Consider the following 18,742-nt stretch of genomic DNA (forward strand, 5'->3'; position numbering starts at 1 on the left):
TAAAATATATTTTGAAAAGTATATTAAAATTTTGATCAAGTAAATGCAGGCTTGATGACCATAAATGACTTCTTGCAAAAATATAAAATAGTAATGCATCCAAACTTTTGACCTATTCATTTATTTATTTATTTATAACATTGCCCCTATTTTACATATTAGCCCCTGCCTCTGAGGATCTCTCTGCACATCTGTGGTCTATGGATGTTTTGGTGTATATGGTTTGTGCTTTTTAATCTGTTTTGTTCTTGTACTTCCTCTGCTGTGACCAGGCAAATTCACAACATGACCACAGTTATTTTAAATATGCAATATCACAAGATAATTTCATAAAAAAAAAATAATAATAATAATTGGTTACAGTGTAAAATGAAACAGCTAAAGAGAGTAAAAATATATAGTTGCTTAAAAAATTCAGAGACTGATGTACAGCCTATGTAACTCACATTTTCCCCTAGATGGGGTCGTTTCTGTAAAGTTAATATGTGAGAGGTTACTGATTCTTTTTTTCTCTTTTGGGGGGTTGCATCATATTATAAGAAACGTATCCGTTATTGTACAAAAGAAGTGAAAGAGAAATCGTCAGAGAGAGAGATGACAACAACTTCAAATCACATTAAATAATTTATCTTTATTAATAAAAAGCAATCCTAAACAAATCAAACCATTACTGCATGTCTCACTAGGTGAAATGTGTATTTCTGCACAGCAGAATGATGTTGTCATACAATACATGCTACAAAATGTATAGCCTATATATTGTAAATACGTACCAGTATATAAAAACAATCCAAAATGTCATACTGATAGCGATATCAACAGTACCAGGTGGTCAGTGGTTTACATTCATATATAAAGACAGACAAAACTATGTAAAAGTAACTAAGTGTCAAACCATTTACACAAATACAAACTCTAACGCTGGCCACTCTAACTCAAGTACCAGCTATTGCTTTAAAGAAATTGAAGGCCAGTAGTGGTGTTGTCATGATCTTGCCGCATTTGTATTGTTTTGTAGTGCATGTTTTAATATCTGAGTCCAAACAATCACTACACACATAAATACATGTACTAGTTGAGTCGATGAAGAGCACAGAATCCTATAGGAGGAGTTTTGTGAGCATTATCCAGTCATTTCAATAGAAGTAAGGGTAATGGGAGCTTGTTGCAGAACCGACTTCAAGTTGGTTGCACAAAGCTGCAGTGTGACTGAAATAAAATTACTTGGTTTTAAAGTAACTTCATGCGTCGCTACACTATTGAAAATGAACAAAGGACATATTTTTGCCCATGAAATTTCACTGAATTTCAACTGTGACAATGCCTTATGAAATGTACTTTGAGATGAGTGTCCCAATAAATTGTGCTATGTTAAAGAGCTGCAGCATCTGTAATATCTTCATATAGACTACACACATTCATATACTAAAAGGGTACAACCACAGAAATTCTTTAAGTTTCTTGCTCACAGGCAGTTGTTGAATACTATCTTTCCCAAAACTCTGTACCACCGCTCTTCTCGCCAGTTCTTGTAGGCTCTGCGGCACATCTCCACGATACGGCATACTCAGACTCTTTTTCGGGGACGCAATATAGTATCGTAGCAGGCCAAAAAGACAAGGGAATGTATGTTTACTGCCTGCTAAACTGAAACTTCCATCCTTTATCAGCAATCGCACACTGGTCGGGCCCTCGGAAGCCCGATAGCTGAGAGTGAAGAAAACATTCGCCTGCATGCTGTCCCGGATCAGGAACGTCCCAAGAGGAAGTCTGGCCAGTCGTGTATGAGCTTCGTCTACGTCCAAAGGACCCCAATAAAATCCACTGTGGGTCAGGTAATCCACAGTCTGTGTGATGAGTTCACATTCCTTCTGGTCCCGAAAGGGGTGAAAGTGTGTTGATGAAACAGAGGAGGGTTTGGGGCACTCGGCTGGCTTGGATGGGCCCTGTCGTGCAACTGTATGGTCAGTGTCATTATGCTGGACCATTCTGATTTAGGGCCCACTCATACCATCCCTCCATGGTCCCAAAGCATGGATGAATGATTGTGTGCCGTCTGTTCAAAGAAACAAAGAGTTCTTACATCAAGAGGTGGAAACAGCTCTTGCCTGGGCACATTCTAAAAAGTCTGTGAGTGTGTGAGAGAAAGCACGTTGATTTCAAGTGTGCTCGGCTTTAATTAAATTCTTCACTAAAAAACAGAGAGCTTACTATTCATATGAACATGAAGCTCAAAAAACATCTTTGTAAAACATCTTTGTGTTTTAAAATATTATTAATATATGCTTTTGTGCAAAAAACTTAAAGTTAGTGGTGTAACTGACATACAAAATGCTATTTTGTTGCCCTGTGATAAGAAAACCATAAAACATACAAGACCCCTGTGGACCCTCATGTCTTAGTGTCATATAACATTTTGAATGACTATTATGAAAAGGCACATTTTGTACAGGTCATATGGAGTAACCCTAAGGAAATAAAATTAATTAATTGAAACAACAACAACAAAACGCCTAAAATTACGTTTTAAGATCTGATGATTAAAAATAATAATTATATACACTGAGGGCGGTTTACTGTTTCAAAGTGCAAGTATATTAGTAGCTACTAGTTGATGGTTATTGGTTACACTCCCTTTTATACACTCCTTTAAAAAAAAAAAAAACATGAATACAATGATGACATTAAGAATACATTTTGAAACTTCTCATTTTACTTAGCTTAAAAATCATCTTTCACATAAGGGTCAGCGACAAAGAAAGATTATTTCCCTCACGCGTAAAATACTCTAAAATCAATATCCATATAAAATTCATACCAAAATATTTGTAAATATTAAAATAATTGATATCAATACATTTGATAATTTAAACACATTAATGACTAATAACTCCGTCTAGCGTCCTGTGGTTGGCTATGTAATCCTTTGAAAGTCTTGATTTTATGTTCTTTACAGACAAAAGGTTTCAAGCAAAGCGAAGCCCCCTGCCTTCTCTGAAATACCAGCACATACATGTTTTCTCGATCTGCCAGACATCACATGATATCAAAACGGTTCTCCTGCAACAAGTGAAACTATTTCAGATATCAATTGTCTACCTACACTTTTCAGAATTAAACTACCGAAACGGTTTCCATAAAGCAGTGTCTAATACATGAATAACGTCACGGTGAAATTAAAGGTATAAAACAGAACTCCATTCCGGTCTCAGATGAAATAACCACTAGTCTCCTTACCGCAAATGCAGTTTGATGTTGACTAACCCAAAACTTCTCCAGAACTGTGCCAAGATTTCCTGCGATGGTACATTTTTAGTAAATCATCATTCTTCTCGTAGGCTGACCATTTCAGATAGCAAAACCGAAAGTCTAGGCGGTCTCGCCTCTGGCATATGAATAGCTGGAGGATCTCTTCCAAGAACTGGCGATGGGTGGATGAAGGGTAGCCTATGCCTCAATGTATGCACGCGTTCTTTCATTTACACAACCCTCTGCTCTCAATATGCAATGTGAAAAATAAAATACTATATTAGGAACGGGGTTGGATTTTGTCAGCGCTCTCTCTATATCTCTCTCTCACTCTCTTTCTCCGTCTCTCTCTCTCTCTATGTAGCTATAACCTTCAAAATGGCGAAGATCTTGGTGATAAAGCATACAATGCCCATGAAAAAAAGCTTATTATAATCAAGCATCTGCAGTTTATATTCACGAGTATGTATTTTAATTCATCTTTTAGCACTTTTGTTTCACTTTCGTTTCAGGCGCTTTGGTTTACTTTAAATCACGTGATATTCAACAAGTCATCTCGTCTTACGAAAGTTTAATGGATGAAATAGCCAATCAGGTTTTAGACCTGGTTTATTTTTATTAAGACGGTAAGCCTAAGCAAACCTAAGGCCTATTTCCTATAAGCTTCACATCTACGAAATACAATTACCTTTTTTCCATAGACTTGGAAAACGAAATGACGCTAACGTAAACACACAACATCACACATATAAGTTAATATTTTATAGCATTTTATAATATAGCAGTCATCAAAAAATCCTATAATGATCAACCACTATTTTGAATATTGGGGAAACATATCATATCCACTTGAAAGACTACTATGGTTATGACCCTAATAATAATAATGATAATAATAATAATAATAATAATAATAATAATGTGTAATTCAATAAATACATACAGTACATTTCTGACTATAGGCTATGATTAACTGTTCTCTCTATAGATCTGTAAGATTACTTCTGTCTCTTCTAGTAACCAGATAATCTCTAAAAATATCTGATAAACTATACTGGCATAGCAGAATAATCCATCATATATTCAGTTCAGCTAATTTTTACATCTTAGAAAACACTTCTCAAATCAATTTCCAGTTTTAAAATATCTTTAACAAATATGTTTGCCTGAAACACAATTAGTTATCAATCAGTCAGTAGTATTAATAAATATATTTGAATCTTAGCTATAATTTGCATGTTTTGTTTGCAGGTTTCATAAGAAAATAAAAATGTACCTTGCACTCTACTGCAGATGAATCGAAGGATGTATTTTCACCTGAAGGAGTTTCACCTTTGAGATGAGCCCCAAAATCCAAAAAGGTCCGCTCTTTTGTCACTGACATCAACTGCCTGAGCATTCACCAAGAGAGAATTTACTACAGCTGAGTTTACTGCTACCCTATATTTACAGGAAAAAAAGATTCACCACATCCCACAATAGGTGCACACAGGTGCTTTTTCATTTCAGTTTCACTTTAGCTGACACAGGTATATGGCTCATCAAGTCCAGGTGTAAACATTTGAAAAAAAAAAAAAATTCCTGTGGCAGTCAGAGACACATAGATGACATAACTGCATAGTATACCTTGTGTAAAAGTGGAAACCAATCATATGGCAGTAACAGATTAGACTGCTGAGGAATAATAGGTAGTATTTCGTTTATGTGTTGATTAGTATAATAATGGATTATTGTAAACTATTCAAAACAATTAGACTTAAACGAAGCTTCACTTTCAGAATGACACCTGATCGCGATTAACTAACATGATCATCACGAAACAAAAAGCAGAAACTCATGTTACAACAGAACTGTTTTTTTTTTTTTTCTGAAATCATTTCTGAACATTTCATTTTACAGGAAAACGTCCCCATCTGACCTGCTAGTTTCACTAACCTAAAACACAACAGCTGTTAAAATAACCGCACAATTTGCCTTTACAACAGATAAAGCAAAACGCTTCCAGGAAATGTACATGATAAGCGTACAGTGCACTCTACTGGCAAATAAATTAGAAGGCTTCAAGGGGTCATGAACTGCCTTATTTTGTACTGTTCTCTGAACTCCACTCCACTGATATCAAAAATTTTACATAAAAAACAAACAAACATAAAAATTAGAAGTAATAGGCTATTTTCTGTCATGTTTGACCCCCTCATCAGAATGCTCTGTCTGAGTAAGTGTGGCGGATTGTAAAAGTAAACGCTCACTGCTATGATTTGCTAACAGTTTTGCATATTACAAGTTCTGTATGCCCACCTTTATACAGTCTATGGTGGCCATCAATGTAAACTTCTGCATGTATTTTTGAACAGTGTTGGGCAGTAACTTACTAGTTAGGCTTCTAGTTACTGTAATAATATAACTTTTTGCAGTAACTAGTAGTGTAACTAATAACTAAGAAGATTTCAGTAATAATATTGCAGTTACCATCCATAAAACAGCTTGTTACTCTTGATGCCTCAACCCCTACTGATTTGAAATCCAACAATGCAATAATTCTTAGATGCATTTATAATTTTCACGACTCGCGTAGGTACATAAAGTCGCTAGTGCATCAGGAAATCTTGAAATATTGAAAAGCTTACATTCAGGCAGTGGAAGTATTGCCTTTACACTAATTTGTGGGATTGTGGATGTCATGGCATCACTTTACTCTGGCATTACATGGCTTGCCCACCCACATCCCTCTGATCCTGAAATAAATAATATTATTATATTTAAAAATCATATGACTTTATGTGATTTCTTTTGATAACATACTTCATGAAATATAATCATATTTGGGTAACAGAGAAATTATAGCTACAATTGGCTTCAAGCTGCACATGACAATTAATACAACACATTTACTTCAAATCACTATCAATCACCACTGAGTGTTTGTAAGAACATCTGACTGCGATGCAGTGTAGATTTTGGTCAAGTGATGAGGCAGAAATATATTGTTAGTAACATTTTAGAAGAATTTAGTGACAAGTGACATGTGACAAGTGACAAGTGATGTGAGATTTGATGTGAAAGATACACAATTACAACATTGATAAACGTTGCAGTGATTTAGATCAAAAACACATAAATACTCAGTACATATCAAATGATCTGTAATAACAGACAAAGCAATAGTGATCACATAATAAAAAAAATGTATTCACACTCATGCTGTGTGGTGCAACATTACTGTCAGAATCCAATATAGTCAGCACAGCATCGTCTTTTAGTTTTAATCTTTCTGAAAATCCTGCGTGGAATAGTGCTTTGTCTATAAATGAATCCGCGGTAAAAGTTAATTTAACAATGGACTGAGTTCTTGATGACGTGGTCTGGATCTATATAAAAAATTAAGTTAATTAATGGTTTCCTAATTTTGGGATCAAAAGGAAGGCAATGCGAAGATTGTGTTTTTCCACATCTTGGCACTGTACAGCGTCTTGTTGTCTTCAGAACCATTTTTTACCATTTGATTTGGACCTGTATTTGCCTCTCTTGTTATTTACCCACGTGTGCTAATCGGTGGGCGGGGCTAAACAGACAGTGACGTAGCAGCAGGAATTGATCTTCTTCTGCGGAGGCGGGGTTTAGCCACACTATTATGTTACACTATTATTAAGTTACACTCGGATGTAAGTCACAATATGGAAGAAAAGATCGGTCGCTACTTCCATTTCAATATGACTTCACTTTTTTATTATTATGACTATCTGTGTGCATGATAAAGAAAAATACCATCTGGCCAGTGACATCTAGAAACATGAGCTCCATTAACCACGTTCTACTCATGTAGTGTTCATAAATAATTTATTGTTTTCTTAACCCTAAACTTTCCATTTGTAGTTTATGAGGAGGCAGATGCTGTTTCATGTTCCTGCTTCCTGCTGCGTCTCAGCATGTAGACAGCAGCTGTGAGCACAAGAACACCATATGTGGCAAGAACAAACTGGAAAAGGGAATAAATGGGGGTGGAAAAATGACACATTTAGATACAAGTGACGTGCGCGAGGTTGTTTTTTTTATTTATGCAACAATCTGACAGATTCTTAAGGATCTTACATTTCTGCGTCATTGTAATGTGTAGCTGTTTAAATGTTTCATCCATCCTGACAGTTCTGTTGGTGCATCAATCCAGAAGAGCTGTCTCTGTCATAGATAGATAGATAGATAGATAGATAGATAGATAGATAGATAGATAGATAGATAGATAGATAGATAGACAGACAGACAGACAGCTAGATGGATTAAGGTGGCAATATTGTACATATTGTGGCATTTCCATTATACTTGCAAACATTTCTAAAAATACCAATGACCCGTACAATATTATACACATTGAAAATATTTAATTTTTAGCAATAAACTAGACTTTCTGACCATTTAGAGTAAAGCAGGTTCAAAAGTAATATTTTATGCCAAAATAAGGAATTTCTTTATTCTGTTTTAACAATCCAAGAGGGTTTTGATGGTTATATGTTGTGCCATTAGCAGTTCAAATCAACTGGATCAATATTAGGAAAGTAGCCACATAAGAAATTTGAAATGTGTTTGTCTGATATAGGCTTGTGCCTCTTTTCACCTTACACTTACCGGTGACAAAAGGGAGGAGTCCTCTTGCAATTTTAGATTGTCTTTCAACAGAACAACTGCTAAAATCAAAAATAGAAGGCTTTTGACATTTAATATCCTGTCATAACAACGCAAAAAAACTGTTATAAAGATATATGCCAACCTATCAAGTCAGATCACATCTCTAATATATTCTTAAACATGAGGATCTCAGTATTTCACCACAGGACTCTAGTCTTACTTTTATATACTTTTAATGTACATTTCAATGTCTTGAATTAAAGCTGGTTATGAAGAGCACTGGGTGTACCCTGCAAAAACCACAAGAGATGTTTAATGCTATAGTGGTAAAGTAAAAGCACGCCTTACTTGAAAAGGCTAACTTCCTCTTTTCAAATCCTTTATTCTAATGCAGTTGTTAGTGAAGCAAAAACAAACATATCCGAAATAGTCACAAAACTATTTGCATAAAAGCCATGTAAGACATTTGAAACAGTATGAAAAATGATCAGAGGTGGACAGTAAGTACATTTACTTGATTGCTGTACCTAAGTACACTTTCTGAGTATATGTAGTTTGCTTGAGTATTATTTTTCCTGGAAACTTGGGACTTTAACTTCACTATGATTGAAAGAGAAATATCTTACTTGTTATACCACTACATTTTTATCAAAGTCCTCCAAGTAGAAAGTCGTTACTACAGCAGCTTTGCACGTCAGTGGGTGATTTGTTTCTTCTCTAAAAGTTTTTTTAGACAGCCTTTAAGTAATCACTTTTGTAGGGTTACGTGATTTCCTTGAATTTTTTGAACACTGACTAGTTGCTCCCACCCCCACAGAAGCAACTAGGCAGTGTGCAATGCTAGGAAATCACTTCACGTAACCCCACAAAAGTGATTATTTATAGGATGTTAAATATATCTTTTAAATATATTGATTTTTTTTGGTCAGCTCACTTTTTGGTTTATATAGGTTTTTAACATTCTAAAAGCTCTTCATTTCAAAGATACTGCAAGCTAGTCTGTGTATTCAATTGATGTAATCTATTGTACATTGATTCAGAGGCATAAGGTATTGCAAGTATTAACAATAATAAAACAGTGCATTGACATAAAAATGACATTTAATTTATTACTTAAGTACTTTTAAAACCAAGTATTTCTGTACTTTTACTGAAGTAAAAATCTGTCTTTACAACCTTCACTTTTAATGGAGTAATCTTTGTCCAGTATCTGTATTTTCACTCAAGTAATAGAGTTGTGTACTATTGAACCTTTGAAAATTATTACCCAACAGCCATATTAAGCTGGTAGCTTGTAAATATGTTTACACATGCTCTGAGACTGGATGGTGCCCTAAAATTTCTGTTCCTGTTAAAACAGACAATTTTGAAAGTTTCAATCAGGCTATTGAGTTTTACTTCCTCCTGTGACTCACATAGCATGTTTGATTTCTTTTTGTTTTCTCCTATTATGACAACTGGCAACCTGCAGTTTGCATACAGTAGAGTATCAGACACAATAATGGTGGGCAGGTAATCAAATTTAACTTTTTCTGTCTTGAAAAATGCTAGACTGGTAGTACTTTAATATGCAACATGTTTTAAGACTGCAAACATAAACTTGCGATTGTACAAAATTTGGTATAATGTGCATTGATTGACTGACAGTTTTTGGATCAGAAATTGAGAACTTCTGTTTCTCCTTTTGGTTTTGCTACGTTTTTGTCCGTGATGGCCAAGCTGAATTTTCAGTAGACAATACTCCAATGTCACATTTTCCAGAAATGATTCTAATAAACTGATTTATTGCTCACAAAACCATTCTTATTGGTGTCAATGTTGAAAACAATTGTGCTGCTTAATAATGTTTGTGGAAACTATGATGAAGTTTCAGAATTTCAGGATTCTTTGATGAATAGAACGTTGGAATGAACAGTCTTTAATTGAAATAATGTTTTTGTAAGACATTATCCATTAATTTTATGGGCATTTCCAATAAATCACACCATGCAGTGCAAAATTCAAGTAAAAACTATGACTTTTGATTAGTTTTTAATGCATACTTACTGAATAAAATCATTCATTTAATTAATTTTTTTACAGGATGCGACTCTTGGGAACGGAGGAGTCTATAACTATTTTTATATTAATTTTGGCACAAGGCTTTCACTACTCCAGGACATGTGTTTGTGACCAGCAATATTTCTGCAATTGTTCATCAAATCATCTCCAACAGGTCCCAAAAGTTCCAGCGAATGCCCTTGGCCTTGACCTGTCTTTCAATCAAATTAAGTCTATACACATGAATGATCTCAGCCCATACAGTGAGCTGAAAACTCTAAACTTGCATAAGAACAAGCTCAAGTTTATTCACAAAGATGCTTTTAAATCTCAACATAAACTGGAAGTTCTTGATCTGTCCTTAAACAACCTGAAAAATCTGTCTTCTTCTTGGTTCCACGAGCTAAACTCTCTTCAGCAACTGAACCTTGCAGGAAACCCATATCCCACCTTGGGACCTGCTCCAATCTTCCAGTCTCTCCTTAACCTAAGGACACTGCGAGTAGGTAGTCCTTCACTGAGGGAGGTATACAAAAATGGCTTAGATGGGCTCACTCATCTGGACGAGATGACGTTCATTGCCAGTAATCTGAAGTCCTATGAGAATGGGAGTTTAAAGGCAGCCCGTCCCATTGGTTTAGTCTCTTTAAACCTTCAGAATCTATTTCAGAATGATCCAGAATTAGTCTCTGAGGTTCTTCAAGATGTCTCCCACCCTGAAACTCTGCTGATAATCAATGATGCTGTACTCAAAACAAACATTTCGACAGAACCCTTTAAAGCGGCAAGAGAAGGTGGAACTAAAAGCTTGAGTTTCCAAAATAGCACCACAACTGATGAAGCAATGACCTCTTTATTAATGGTCATGGATGGTTCTTCTTTGTCATATATTGGTCTTGAAAATGTGCATTTGATTGGCCAAGGGTGGTGGCAAAAAGCTTCGTATACACATTATGAAAACTTGCATACAGCCTACATACGTAATCTCGAGATCCAAGGTTTTTTTAAGTTTAGTAGCATGATGCAGTTAGGATTTCTACTGGTGCATCTCCATAAGGTGTCCGTTATTAATGGCACAGTGTTTGTTATTCCACGGCAAACTACCCCACTGTTAAAAAATCTTGAATATTTGGACCTTAGCCAGAATCTCCTTTCAGACCTGACAATTGAACCTACCTTATATACAGATTATGGTGCATATCAAAACCTCAACACTCTTAATGTGAGCCAGAACATTTTAAAATCTCTTGGACTGATTTCTCGATTGGCCACTAAGCTTAAGAGTCTCAGATATTTAGATTTAAGTCATAATAGTTTTGTTTCTATGCCAGAAAGCTGTAGCTGGCCAGCGACTCTCAGGTTTCTGAATCTTTCCAGCACAAAGCTACGTAAGATGACCCCTTGCCTGCCTTCTAGCTTGACGGCCCTGGATCTCAGTGAAAATGATCTGATGGTATTCAACCAAAGATTTCCCCAACTTACTATGCTTATACTGACAGGCAACCGATTTATGAAACTGCCACATGGGGAATTATTTCCAAGGCTGCAGAACCTGCTTATCCAAAGGAATGCCTTGCGAATGTTTAATGGCAGTGATTTGAAGAGATTTAAATCCTTACAATATTTAGAAGCGAGTAACAATAATTTTGTATGCTCCTGTGAGTTTGTATCTTTCTTCAGACATGATGTTAACCATTTCATCACGATAAGGGATGGTCTTCACAATTATGTGTGTGACACTCCATTCACTCTCAGAGGTGATGCTGTTGACAGTGTCAGTTTGTCAGTTTTCGAGTGTTACATGATCCCTGCTGTCTTAGTGCTTTGTTCATTGATCATCATAGTCCTTGGACTAATTGTTGTCACCTGCTATAAGTTTCACATTATATGGTACCTGCAGATGACCAAAGCATGGATTCAAGCGAAACGAAAACCTGCAGTTGGTCAACTGGCCGAAGAGCTCCGCTACGACGCTTTTGTATCCTACAGTCAACATGACGCTGAGTGGGTCGAGGAGATCCTTGTTCCAGAGCTGGAGAGCGCTCATCCTCCATTTGCCTTGTGTTTGCACAAACGGGACTTCCAGCCGGGCCGCTGGATCGTGGACAACATCATCGACTCGATTGAAAAAAGCCATCGGACTCTTTTTGTTCTGTCTGAGCACTTTGTTACCAGCGAATGGTGCCGATATGAGCTGGACTTCTCACATTTCCGCATAGTCGATGAACACAATGACTCTGCCGTCCTGGTTCTCCTTGAGCCAATCGAGAAGGAGACCATTCCCAAACGTTTCTGCAAGCTACGGAAGATTATGAACTCCAGGACGTATCTGGAGTGGCCCGAAGACGAGGAAAAGAGAAGAGAGTTCTGGAGCAACCTGAAAGCTGCCCTACAAAAAGATGAATGATGAAGCAAGACTAACCCAAATATCAAAACTCAATGTCTTTATGATGCATTTTCTGATTTTCTTTTATTTGTAGGCCTACTGTACAGTGTTATCATTAACTTAAAAACAAAACTAAATATGTTCATTAAAATAAAGCTGAAACTTAAAAGTACAATTTGTAAGATATTTGCAATAAAATATCCAAAAACCACTAGGCTAGTGTTATATATTTTGTCCAGCTGATTACTTACAATATCTGTAATGTTTTCAACTAATTCCCATTCTAAACAGTGACACGGGGCAGTGCAGTCGCCTGTCAATGACGTTAGTTACCCTTTGTTTCCACCTTTTCTGACGTAGAAACCACATAACAACAGTGTCGCGAACAAATGCGGAAGTGGTGTGGAACATAATGGAACATAATTACTGTTTACCGTCTGCCGCTGGTTCTGTCGACAAGGACAGCTCCCACTTATGCTATTATAACGATCAACAAGATTAGTATTATGGGGCATACATGCAAACACAGGGCATCTCGTCTCTAGATCCGCGCAAGGACACGTTTGATCCATAGTCTGATCACGTCTTTGCATTGACTTTGTTTGTAATCTACTCGCGCAAATCGTTGAACTCGTTTGCTATGTATGCCCAATTTTTGTGTTTCAATGACTAAAGTTTATGTAGGTGCAGTGTTATTGCATTTGGTTATTTACTGCTTTATTTACCCTGCTCATTTCACCTGACAATGTAAATAAATACAGTTTTTATTTACAGAAATATTAATCAATCATTATTGCAAAAGATATTGGTTAGTTAAAAATAACATTTATTATTATTGATTTGAACACTTGAAACTGTGCTGTTATAACACGATCAAATTGGACAAATATTCTAACATCTATGACTAAACATTTAGTTGTAAAACTTCCATTACTCGGGTCTAATTCCATATAATAAAATGATGACATCAAACACAACATTATAAAACATCTGTTGAATCCATGATTTATCTTTCCGTCTGACTGATGGCCGTCAGCGGTTGGGAAGAAGACAACAAATCCCATCATTCCACGCTATTTCTTAGCATCATCAAAACCACGCGATTATTATTGTTTTGGTAGTGCGCCCTCTCGTGGCAGGTCCTACAACCTGTACCTTTAATTGAAAAAACTTAAAGGTGCTGTACGTAGGCTTGACAATGAGTGGTTGAACTAGATATTGAATTCCAAATTTAAAATATTGAAGTGGGATTTTTTTCACCTGGTCCTTCCTCCTCAGACTTGGTCTTGCATAGCCAGACCTTTAATAGCCTTATTTATACTTCTGCATTGAACCAACTCCATAGGTTATGTGTAGTACGGCATAACCTAGTCTAACATAGCCAGGCCGAAGGTCTGGAATTCATGGCAGGCTTTCATTGGCCAAGGCCCGCCCATGAGGCCGTTTGACCGACATGTCCAACAGCCAATCACAGTTTGTTTCTTTAATCGTCATGTTTCGCGCCTTGGAAATGTTGCAATAATAACAGACTCTGTAAAACTCTCTGACATATTTTTAAGATTCTATGCCCCGAACTTTAAATATTTCACATACTTTTGAAAAACTTTGACATTCCTGAAGTGTTTCCACTTTTGTGTCCCATATGCATCAGACGTTTAGCCAACAGTCCGTGGGCATGACATCTGAGGCTGAGATTAGACATAACCTTATGTGCACCTCTCCAGAAGTGTAACAGCTCATCAATTCTACACGGACAGCAAGCGCTGATATTGGTCTGCTAGAACCCTCAAACCCCCCCCCCCCCCCATATGTGATTGAGTTTTGTGTGTGTTTATGTGCACTTTAAGATATTTGAATATTACACCTTCTTATATAAAATAAAACAAAGCATAGACTTATCATTTATTATACCACACAGCATTATACATCAATAGCCATGGTACAAGTCTTTGAGGAGATTGAAATAATGTCATCTTCTCATGTTCCGTGGTAGTCTCCTTTTTGTAGTTTTAAATAATGATTTAATGATTTGATATTTATTTGCCGCCGTCACGGCTATAATGCTTCTCTGACGAGCCGCTTCTTCTTTGGCTTTAGTCATGATACTGCAGGTTACACCAGCAACATCACTGTGAACACTGCATTCTAGCAGTTTGATTGTGTACTGCATGTCAATGTGGACAACGACACAGAAGTATCAATAAAAAAACTGATTCATAGCCTACGGCATAAAGGCTATGGCGTAGGTCCAATGCAGAAGAATAAATCAACCTTTAGACTGATAGCTAAAGGTCTGGACTTCATGCCAGCTTTCACTGGCCAAGGCCCCGCCCATGACCAACACGTCAAACAACCAACAATAACAAACACACTGACCCAATCATTTTTGTCAGCTCCTATGACTGAAATGAAATACACTGTGCTTCCCACCAACTGGCAACCCGGGGGGCCGAAATTCAACTCAGTAAGCTGGCAGTGGGCTGGTTTCACAGACCAAAACAGAGACCAGCATTCCAGACATTTTCAAAGGAGAATAACTGACTGTAGCATTGTTTTTCAGATAAACACATACTGTACAGTATGTTAAATTAGCATGTTTCTGAAATATCTGCAAACATATTATGGTATTTTTATGCTTTAGTAGAGTCGAACCTTTAAATGAAAATGAGAAATGTTGTCTCAGCAACCAATTGAAACCATTGTTACTTAGACTATTTGACATGATGTGTTCAGAACAATAACACAACTGAGAATGCATATGGTTTGAGGTACATTATTAGCACAACAAATATTAACATCCCAGGCCTTGTGCTGTTAGTAGAATATGTTTGTGTAATGTGAGCTGTGACAATACGAAGTTATCTGTAATGAAAAACTGTTAATCTCCAGTATCATCATTTCACATAAGTTCAGCCATTTTCTATTATTTAAGTAAATACCATTAAACTGAATCAAATACTAATGTATGTGACAATGAGCCTTCACAGTAAAACATATAGAAATAATGAATTTCTGATGACTTTATTTTGTTCATGTCATATTATTTTAGACTTATTCTTTTGTTCTTAGCATGTTGTTTCTATATTGTAGATTTCTCTCTTTGGCTTTCTCTTTCTCTCTTTGGCTATATGGCTTTGCTGTCTAAAAAATACGTACATAGCACATAATGATGCATAATGATAAATAAATAATTTAAAGCTGCTGTAACATTCTATCAAATTGTCTCATTTTTCTAGGTTATGAATTAAACATTTTATATTAGTTTATTTACTTATTAGTTTATTTGTTTTTTTTTCAATATGTTTTGAAATAGGCCTAATACGTCAATAAAATATCTGACATGGCAAAAAAAGTTTTTAAGTTAAACAGTGTTTTCATTGCACAGTCATTTTAAAGCTTTTAGATCTATTTTGATAGTCCTGATAGTATTTTAAACTATTTGTTTTTAAATCTCTATTTCCAGAAATCACATTAAAGTCGTGATTAAGGGGAAGTCATGGCCTAGTGGTTGAGAGAGTTTGATTCCTAACCCTAGGGTTGTGGGTTTGAGTCTCGGGCTGGCAATACCATGACTGAGGTATTGCCAGCATAAATGGCTACCCACTTCTCCGTGTGTGTGCACTTTGGATGGGTTAAATGCAGAGCACAAATTCTGAGTATAGGTCACCATACTTGGCTGAATGTCACTTCACTTCATTATACTGACAACTTTTGAGTAGTATTTTTGCCTTTGGCGCCACCTGTTGGATGATTAAGATTGTTAATTTAAAATGAAGTTATGTAATTTCAGACTGTGAGTTTGTAACTGATGAGTCAAAATACTGGTGAGGTGGTGAAGGCCACATCAGGATGTTTTTTTTTTTTTTTTTTTTTTTTGCTTGTTTAGTTTTTTACATGTTATTTACCTGTTATTAATGTTCACACAATATAACCTGCCTGTTCCCAATGAAACCAATAAACCAAGCATGTAATTTTGTGCAATGATTTGTGTCATTATGGAGCTCAACAGATGGTGGATGACTGTATCAAATGCTTTTGTTGGCAATGCAAGTGATTCAAAGAAAAAGGTTTTGGTATAGTGGTGAATGGTGAGGGGCATGCATATTGTTGTCAAAGAATAAATTGTAACCTTTGACTAAATATTGCATATAATATCTAAATATTGTTATAATAATGCAATAACAGACTATGTCCTTATCAATAAACTCACCAGTGACCCTTAGTGGTTTAGTGTACATACTGCTTGAGCATTTTATTTCTTGGAAGAACATTCTACAGATGGCCATCACAAGCAGAGTATCTCAGACTCAGATAACATTAAACAATGATGCCAGGTTGGGTGATGTAAGGAAAAGCCTCATCAACTGAATTATTATTTATTGATATATATTAATATTATTGTTTTGGTGTGTAATCTGACCTTTGTTTCAAAACCACAGCCCAGTTTGACAACTAACCGGTCTCCGGGAATTAATCTTTTATGTTGTGGCAAAGCATCTGCTAAATGGATGAATTGATGTAAATTAAAGGGGGAAAAAAAGAAGGAGTAGCAGGCCTGAAATGTTCCTTATTTAGACATTTTATGCTTTGCTCTTGAATGGTAATTGCAAGGACAGTCCCCTTGGTGGTGCCTGGAGTTAAGTCTCTTTCTCAGTGGTGATTTTAGTGAAGTCTTATTCATGGGTCACCAGTAATGGGGTTTGAATCAGTTCAGATCATAGACCACTGGGTGTTAACCACACTGTGTTTCCTCTACTCCTTCAAAAGAAACTTTAAAAGTGCAAGGAAAAATGATCTGAAAACTACTAAGTCATCAGTTTAAAAGCCAAGCAAAGATCAAATGTTCTCAAGAATGCAAATAGTCTTCCACAGAAACTAAACGTTACCACTCCTTCTACACATATGAGGTTATTTGTATACACATGCACACAGAGCAATTTGCTACTGTTATTAAGAAATGAGAAAATTACAGGTTTGAGTGCCATTTTTTTTCTGAAACAAGTTCTCACTAACTGTAATATATATATATATATATATATATATATATATATATATATATAGATAGATAGATACTTGAGATGTCTTTAAGGGCTTCTCAGAATTGCCACACAGTCTAATCCATTTGGAGAGCCCTTTCAAACAAGACTGGTCTCTGAATAAAGTATAAGATTTCTTGAGGTTTCATCATGACTAAAGAACAACAGTGCTTTTTGTATTTGATGTAAGATTACACAGTTTTTGGGATACACGTTTTTATAAAGCATGTTTACATTTATGCATTTAGCAGAAGCTTTTATTCAACGTTTTAAGGTTTACACTTTGTCAAATCACAAATTATAGGAGTCAAACTCCCTGGTGTTGCATGCTCTATATTGTATGAGCTACAAATATGCTTAAAACAATTAGAAACAGCTGGTTTTCAGACAAAATACTGAAGCTGTTTCTACTGTGCACTGGATAAAAATGGAATGCAGAATTTAGCTCCAACTTGCCACAACACACCTGCCTGGGAGTTTCAAGTTCCATAAAAGATCTTGATTAGCTGGTTCGGTTGTGTTTGAATAGGGTTGGAGGCTTGGAGCTAAACCCTGCAGGACACTCCATGACCGAGGTTGGAGACCCTGACTTAATCGAACAGATAAGGAGACATAGGTGGAGTTTCAAATATATTTAGACTTTTGTAAGTATAAGCCAAGTATACCTAAATGTAATTTTAAGTATATTTATGAGGAGTACATAAAGCCCATTTCTGAGAAGTACATAAAAAGTTAATTTAAAGCATACTTTCCTATTTTAGAAGAAGTATACTAATAGCGCACTTGAATAAAATTATTTTTCATAAGGGTGGCCTTGAGTGTGGAGCATGATGCAGTATTTAGTTAAAGCACATACGCAAGGCTTATTCACCCTCGTCTAGTGACAGCTGAAGTGGATCTTGTGAAATGTGCTATAGCATCAGCTATTACTCTTCAGAAACTTTAAGATGACTATGCATACCATGAGGACTTAGACTGACCTGAGATAGGCCACACACACTTTTCAGCAGTTATTATAGGCCCGTGTGTCCCGCATTTCTGTCGACTGAACCAGCCATGCCATTAATTATGAATTTATCAGTCTTTTGAATGCCAAAGTCAATTTCTGCATATACATATTATGCCAAATAGAAAGCAGAAAATAGTGCTATATTTCATCATGAGATCGGGTTAGCCAGCAACAATTAATTGTTGAGTGTTACAAATGGAACTACAACAAATTCATGACAATATTTTACATTCAAGGTACCCATAAAATTTATAGTGAAAAGAACTTAAACAGCGTCTGGAATGCAATAAAGTATTTTTAAATCGGTTTTTAAAGCATTTGCTGAATGATAATAATAATAATAATATAGGATAATAAACAATTCACATATCAGACAAAATTGCTTTGCAGCAAGACCTTTCA

The 18,742-nt window shown here is 36.0% G+C and overlaps 2 protein-coding genes across 4 annotated transcripts; one reads left to right on the forward strand and one right to left on the reverse strand.

The window, feature by feature from the left end:
• Positions 1–611: 611 nt before the first annotated feature.
• Positions 612–4,678, reverse strand: LOC113093186 (suppressor of cytokine signaling 1-like). 2 transcript variants are annotated; one of them, XM_026259103.1, is made up of 2 exons: positions 4,526–4,678; positions 612–2,056 (listed from the first exon to the last, which is right to left on the reverse strand). In XM_026259103.1, the coding sequence occupies exon 2, from the start codon at positions 1,986–1,988 to the stop codon at positions 1,419–1,421; it is 570 nt and encodes a 189-aa protein (XP_026114888.1). In that variant the 5' UTR covers positions 1,989–2,056; positions 4,526–4,678; the 3' UTR covers positions 612–1,418. The 2 variants fall into 2 exon arrangements, with proteins under 2 accessions (XP_026114888.1, XP_026114839.1); XM_026259054.1 differs by lacking the exon at positions 4,526–4,678 and adding an exon at positions 3,238–3,762.
• Positions 4,679–8,294: 3,616 nt separating this feature from the next.
• On the forward strand, positions 8,295–12,479 carry LOC113093059 (toll-like receptor 2 type-2). Of its 2 annotated transcripts, none has more exons than XM_026258986.1 (2): positions 8,295–8,369; positions 9,952–12,479. In XM_026258986.1, the coding sequence occupies exons 1-2, from the start codon at positions 8,353–8,355 to the stop codon at positions 12,314–12,316; spliced, it is 2,382 nt and encodes a 793-aa protein (XP_026114771.1). In that variant the 5' UTR covers positions 8,295–8,352; the 3' UTR covers positions 12,317–12,479. The 2 variants fall into 2 exon arrangements, with proteins under 2 accessions (XP_026114771.1, XP_026114714.1); XM_026258929.1 differs by lacking the exon at positions 8,295–8,369 and adding an exon at positions 9,132–9,381.
• The last annotated feature ends 6,263 nt before the right edge of the window (positions 12,480–18,742 follow it).

The sequence above is a fragment of the Carassius auratus genome, chromosome 1 (assembly GCF_003368295.1).
Source record: "Carassius auratus strain Wakin chromosome 1, ASM336829v1, whole genome shotgun sequence".
Classification (NCBI taxonomy): Eukaryota; Metazoa; Chordata; class Actinopteri; order Cypriniformes; family Cyprinidae; genus Carassius; species Carassius auratus.